Here is a 7,002-nt window from a genome sequence, read left to right as displayed (position 1 = left end):
GATGGCGGTATAGGACCCATGACCTGGTGCCATACAGAAGGGTGGTGAGGACTTTGAGTTTGTACACTTTGAATTTGGTCTTTGCTCTGAGGCTGTGGTTGCTCCACACACATTGGTATAGTCTGCCAAATGTACTGTTTACTTTTGAAAGCCTATAGTCCACTTCCATGTCTATGGTGGCATCAAACGAGATGACACTCCTCAAATAAGTAAATTGCTTGACGGCATTCAGCTCGGTTCCCTCGATGACCATGCTCGGTGGTCTATATTCTTCTTGGGGTGCAGGCTGACGCAGGTCTTCAGTTTTCTTCACACTGATTTTTAGTTCGAAGAGTTGTGCTTCCTTGGAAACGTGTTGTTATGTGTTGCAGGTCTGACCGACTGTGGGCCAGGAGAGCACAGTCATCGGCGAAAAGAAGTTCACGGATGAGTTTTTCCTGTATCTTTGTGTGAGCCTGAAGACGCCTGAGGTTCAAAAGATCTCCATCAGTCCAGCAGTGAATGTAAACTCCCTCCTCAAGGTCTTCCGTTGCCTTCTGCAGCTCAGCCAGCCAGTCAAGAGAAAAAGACAGCCGACCGTCAAGCATGCAGCACCCTTTGCAGCATCATGCTGAAAAAGATGGTGAATAGGGTCAGGGCCAGCACACATTGGAGATACGGAAGGGACTCAAGAGGTCGTTGTTTTGCTTGACTTGTCCGTACTGATTTTCATGAAACTGCTTCACCATGGCCAGGAACCTGGGTGGACATCCAAGTTTTACCAGGACTTTCCAAAGTCTATCTCAGTTCACAGTTTCGAATGCCTTGGTGAGGTCTACGAAAGTGACGTATGGGCCTTTGTTTTGCTCAAGACACTTTTCTTGTAATTGTCTGAGTGCAAATACCATTTCTGTGGTGCCGCTGTTTGCTCTGAAACCACACTGGCTCTCTGGGAGGTTTTCTTCCGCAATGGTAGGCACAAGCCTGCTCAAAGGTATTCCAGCCAGGATCTTCCCAGCAATAGAAAGGAGGCTGATCCCACGGTAGTTGGAGCAGTCTGATTTTTCTCCTTTGTTTTTGTACAAGGTGATGATAACGGTAGCACGAACATCCCGTGGAATCCTGCCCTGTCCCCAGCAGGCCGTGAAACACTCCTGGAGCTTGGTGTAGAGGGCAGGGCCACCTTGTTTTAAGGCTTCGGGTGGAATTCCATCGGCTCTGGGGGCTTTGTTGTTCTTCGTCTAGTTGATGGCGGTCACAGTTTCCTCCAGAGTTGGGCTCTCACCCAGTTCTTCTTTGGCAGGCTGTTGTTGGATGTGTTTGATGGCAGTATCATGCACTGTGCACTTGGTGCTGAAGAGAGTTTCAAAGTGCTCTGACCAGCGTTCCAGGACTGACTCCTTGTCGGTGTGTAGGGTCTTGCCATCGGTGCTCCTCAGGGGGTTTTGGATTTGATTTGCTGGTCCATAGATAGATTTTAATGTTTCGTAGAAACTTCTTATGTGGCCAATTTCAGCGTACAGTTGAGTTATTTCCACAAGTGTGATCCACCAGTCATTGTGGATGTTCCTCAGTTTGCATTGTAGGGTGTTGCATGCTTGACGGTCGGCTGTCTTTTTCTCTTGACTGGCTGGCTGAGCCGGGTGACCCTGATGAGCTGACCTTTCTCCTTGTCATTTTCATCAAACCAGTCCCTATTCTTCTTGGTGCTGGGTCCGATGACCTCGTTGGAAGTATCCAATACAGAATTGCTCCCATTGGAGGAGAATCAAACATCGGAGACAGTGCGGATAAAAACCACGAGGTGGATTCCTAGCAGCGGGGTTCTGCGTTACGAGGAAAGTCGGGAGAGACTTGGGCTTTCCGACCTGTCTAAGAGGTGATCTTATAGACCAATAAAAGGTAGTAAATAATAGGGAGAAACTTTAACTGGTTTGAAATAAACTCTAAGGCCTCAGAATTGGGCTCCATCATGACGTCAGTGCCGGACTGACAGAAGCCCTGAAGGGAAATAATGGCGGATACGGGGAAAGAGCCAGGGAGTGGGACTTACTGGATTGCACTTCGGAAGAGCCGGCACAGACTCGTGCTGAACTATCCTATGATTTCATAGACTATCCCAGCACAGAAGGAGGTCATTGTGCGACAGAGGCTGAAAATCCACAGTGCGTCTTAAATGCCAAAGTACTGAGATGCACCCTCTCAAAATCATAATGCTTTCCTGTAGGAAACAAACGGAAAACAACAATCCAGTCCAAGACTTCAAAGTTACAGCCTGATCCTTTGTGGAGTATCCTAGAATCATACAATTATAGAATCTTACACTACAGATGGAGGCCATTCGGCCCATCGTGCCTGTGCTGACTCTTTAAAAGAGCTCCCCAATTTCGTCCCGCAACCCAGCATTTTCCCCATAACCCTGTAAATTAGTTCTCTTCATGTACCTGCCCAATTGCCTTTTGATAGTTCCAATGGAATCAGATTGTACCATCCTTTCAGATCATCTGTTCCAGATCAGAACAAGCCTCCGGAGGCAGGAGTTTCTCTTCATTACCTTTCGAGTTCTTTAGCCAATTATTTGAAATCGGTGTCCTCTGGTGACCCACCCACTTCCCAGAGGGAGCGATTTCTCCCTACTTGCTCTATCAAAGCCCCTCACGATGTTGGACACCTCGATTTAAATCTCCCCTTAACCTTCTCTGCTCTAAGGAGACCAATCCCAGTTTCTCCAGTCTCTCCACATTACTGATTCCCTCATTCCTGGTATCATCCTGAAACTCTGACCCCTCTCCAAGGCTTTGACATCCTTCCTAAAGTACGGTGCCCAGAATTGGACACAATGCTCCAACTGAGGCTTAACCAGAGAGTTGTTTGAAAAAAAGAAAGTCTTGCATTCATATAGCACCTTTCACGAGCACAGGACATCCCAAAGCGCTTTATAGCCAATAAAACAACTTTTGAAGTGTAGTCGCTGTTGTAATGGAGGAAACATGGCAGCCAATTTGTGCACAGCAAGATCCCACAATCAGGAATGTGACATTGGCCAGATAATTCTAGACTATTGTATGAATAGTTTCCGTCAAAATGAGCAATCGTGGAGCTGATTTGTGTCAGGTGACATGGGGAAACTCAGAGTCACTCCTATTGGTCTAAATAAAATAGGCCCGCCTGGCAATGAATCCATGAGTTCTGTCATTGGGTGTAAATTGTGGAGATTGGGGCTGGTTAATTGGCTCAATGTTGCTGCTTCTGGGATCATTGGTGTCAGGTGACTGCAGGTTGTGTGTATAAAAGGAGCTGGTTGGTGGGTGAAGGGATGGTTGAGTTGTTTGGTATCATGGGGGATTTTGTAATGAGGGGTTTGTTCCCAGTGCTGGTGTTAGTTGGAGTTGTCTGTTGCTCTGATACTTGGCAACAGTTTCGAGACCAGAGGTTTCCATGGGCAATAGTAAAAGCCACCCCTGTGCCTCAGAGAGTCCCTCCAACTGGGTCTCCCTTTGGTTCCTATTTCCGTGTGTCTGAGGGTCGAAGTGTGTTTCCACTGCAGACTGTGACGGTGCAGTGTGGAGAGCAGAACCTGCTGGTCAGGGTCCAGATGGATTTATTTGGAACCAGGCACCTGATTAAAGCTGCTGACCTGACCCTGGGGACAGCAGGTTGTCGGCCGACCAGGATCTACTCTCAGAATCACACTGTCCTCTTTGACTATGGGCTCCATGAGTGTGGCAGCAGATTACAGGTAATGAGTCCTTGACTCTTGCTCTAAGCTGGGTGTATAGATTGTTGCTAACTCTTCATTCCAATACATTGTGAAATATCATTGAGATGTCTGTCTCCTGCATTATCAAACTTCAATCTTGTTAGTTGTGTATTGTACTTTGTTTTATCCAGTCTCTCCTTCTTTCCCACCTTGTATTATCAGCCCAATTGGTTTTGAACCTTTTCTTTGGTCTCCAAGCTTTCCTTTTTTTTTCTTATCCTCATTAATTTTTTCAGTTCTACTGCCCCTTATTAAACTCAACTTGAACTTTCAGTTTCAGTCCAGTTTTATTTAATCTGGTTGACTCTTCACTGAACAGAATGGAAAATCAGATTTGATGCCACATTTCCTGCTTTCCCTGTAACTGGATTACGTGCAGCCCTGCTTCAAGACTGGTTTATTTCAGGGCTCTAAATTGCTGTAACTTGTGGCTGTTAAGGGAATGGCCCAAAAGGACAGCTTCACTTATTTTGTTTAGTTCGTGTGCTCACAGTCTCTCCTTTTTACTTGTGTTAATTCTCCAGAGCAACATGCTGTACAGCCCCTCTAGCTGCTTTTAAGATTGTGCTTAAACTTCTCCTCAAATTCCATGTCCTCATCTCATTCTGATTCACTTTATGCCCAAAAAGATATCCATCCATCTTGAATATCATCCATGAGGATTTGTCTGTCTCGGGTAGAGAATTCCAAAGATTTATGGCTTTTTGAATGAAGCTTTTTTTAATCACGTCAATCGTGAGTGACCCTGTATCTGAGTCTACACTTCTTAATTTTACTAGTCAGTTGGGGAACTGACTCAGCACTACCCTGTCAAGCCCACTAAGAACTGTTTTGTTAGGATCACTTCATTCTTAACTCCTGTACAGAGTATTTTCCTTTTTTTGGTCTGATCTCCCTGCTTCAATATGATGTCTTTCAGATGGCTGGAGATTTCCTGGTCTACACCACCCACCTGAACCACACCCCCCAGTATCATGGATCTGTCATTGTGAGAACAAATGGAGCTGTCGTTCCCATCGAGTGTCATTATTTTAGGTAATAGATGAGTGATTTTTATTAATGAATTTTCAGTCCAATGCAAGTTCTCTGAAGTTGTCCTAAAATGACTCTCCTCCCCTTCCAGGAAGGGGAATGTGAGCAGTAACCCCATCAAGCCCACCTGGATCCCATTCAGCTCCACCAAGTCTGGAGAAGGGCATCTGTCATTCTCACTGCGCCTAATGAATGGTATGTGATGGGTGGATGGGGAGTGATTTCCTGTACTCACCCACTGGGAGTTGTACCCACTGTCTCCAACCCTTGTCCTCTTGTACTTCAGATGACTGGCTTACAGAGCGCACCTCGACTGTCTACTACCTGGGTGACCTCATTCACATTGAGGCCTCTGTTTCAATGACCAACCACATGCCCCTGAAGCTCTATATTGACCGCTGTGTAGCTACATTGAGCCCAGACAAGGATTCCACCCCGAGATACAGCATCATTGACTACAATGGGTAAGGAGCTCTCTGCTTTCTCCAGCTGCTCCCATCTCAATGGCTTCACTTGATTCACTTCATGTCCCTCTTTGAATCTTTCTCCAGTTGCCTCCTGGACAGCAAAGCTGAGGACTCCTTTTCTACCTTCGTGTTGCCAAGAGACGAGCGTGAGCTGGACAAGCTCCGGTTTGACCTGGATTCTTTCCGCTTCTTTGGAGATGACCGTTCCTTGGTAAGAGGAATCTGATCATTGGGGTCTCCACATTGGGAGGGAGTCACTAAATGACTTGTGTTGAAATTTATCCTTCAGATTTTCATCACCTGTCACCTGAATGTTGCTCCAGTGGATCAGAGAGATTCCATGAACAAAGCTTGTATTTTCCAGAAGATGCAGAATGTGTAAGTTCCCTTTCTCTCCTGAGGGATGTTGTCTGGAAAGGTGATGGACAACCTGGTTTAACAACTTTCTCTTGTTTAGCTGGACCCCATTGGAGCAATCCAACAATGACATTTGTGCCTGTTGCCATGTGGGTAACTGTGGTGCCACAAGGGAGTTTCGATCTCCTTCCAGAGGAAGGAGGGATCTTGTACCTGAAGCTGGTAGGACATTGATATTCTAGATGTGGGAGGTCTCCCTTTACCCCCTCTAACTGGCATGTTTGATATTGCAGAGAGTGAAGCTGGATTGAAGTGGGAGGGTGAGGCCTCACTTGGACCCCTGGTCATTCTGGATACTGAGGTGACTGACATGGCAACTGAGTCCTTGAATGAAGTTGAGCAAAGGCTGCAGGAGAGGTCTCCAGGTGGTGAGTTGGCTGACTGCTACTTTCCATTTTCCCTTCAGTGTTTCCTTCACTAACCATTGGTTTTTCATTGCTTTGTAGGTGTGGAGTCTGAGGTGGTCCTGATTGTGGCCCTGACTGTGACAGCTCTCTGTCTGATCTCTGCTTCATTGATCGCCTTGTTCCTGTACAGGAAATGCAAGCAAACTCCAGTTGTCAAATGATCAATAAAGCAATGATACTTGTATCTTCTATTTATTTCGTGTAAGTCCAATGAACAACAGCCCAGTTAAGTGATACTGGAGCATTCTTCTAATTGTGAAATAGACCAATTTCTCCTGAACCTATTTCGGGTTTGGACTTGTCAAGTTGCAGCCTGACCTATAAGAAGGATTAGTGAAATGAATCCGATCTGAGCTGATTTATCTATTCAGCTGCATCTCAGTCCCATGTTGCTGAGATTTATCCACCAGTTAGAGGAGCTGTCTGGTTGGCCAATAAAGGTGAACATTCTGAGGTCCATGGATGTATCCTCTCCACCTGAGTTCATGTCAATGTCCCATATCCCTGTGGTTTTCTACAACCTAAGGGTGTTGCTGTGCAGAGTTGAGGCTGGATGTTAGTTTCCTTTGTCTTTCATTGACAGCTTAGATTTTTTTTTTTCATATGGGCATTCAACTGACTGTCACTTGTGGGAAGCTACAAGCATTGGGGAGGATGAGCAGTTTAGCTATGAGTTGCTTGGTCAAGTTCTCTAACTGTCGAAGACTAATTGGATTTTGAAGTTACTACCAAGTGAGTTGTTTGGCATGTTGTCTGTGGACCTCAAAAAGGTTCCCTGTAAGACTGAGGCAGCCTTTTCCACTTGGATGTGGTTTTGGGAGATACTAAGTGTTTATATTGACTGGGATGTGACCAGTGGTGGTCCCTTGGGTTCTACAGTCTGTACTGGCTACTGTTACATGAAGGAATCTTGATGTGTTATATCCAAGTTTGCAGGTGA

General features: G+C 45.8%; 1 protein-coding gene across 1 annotated transcript; it reads left to right on the top strand.

Moving 5' to 3' along the window:
- The first annotated feature begins 1,697 nt into the window (after positions 1-1,697).
- On the top strand, positions 1,698-6,223 carry LOC137357435 (zona pellucida sperm-binding protein 3-like). Its single transcript, XM_068023781.1, has 11 exons — positions 1,698-1,858; positions 1,938-2,163; positions 3,527-3,718; positions 4,659-4,774; positions 4,863-4,966; positions 5,058-5,235; positions 5,323-5,449; positions 5,528-5,616; positions 5,696-5,813; positions 5,909-6,023; positions 6,102-6,223. The coding sequence occupies exons 1-11, from the start codon at positions 1,698-1,700 to the stop codon at positions 6,221-6,223; spliced, it is 1,548 nt and encodes a 515-aa protein (XP_067879882.1).
- Positions 6,224-7,002: the final 779 nt, after the last annotated feature.

The sequence above is a fragment of the Heterodontus francisci genome, chromosome 48 (genome assembly GCF_036365525.1).
Source record: "Heterodontus francisci isolate sHetFra1 chromosome 48, sHetFra1.hap1, whole genome shotgun sequence".
Classification (NCBI taxonomy): Eukaryota; Metazoa; Chordata; class Chondrichthyes; order Heterodontiformes; family Heterodontidae; genus Heterodontus; species Heterodontus francisci.
This window is presented reverse-complemented; position numbering and strand designations above follow the sequence as displayed.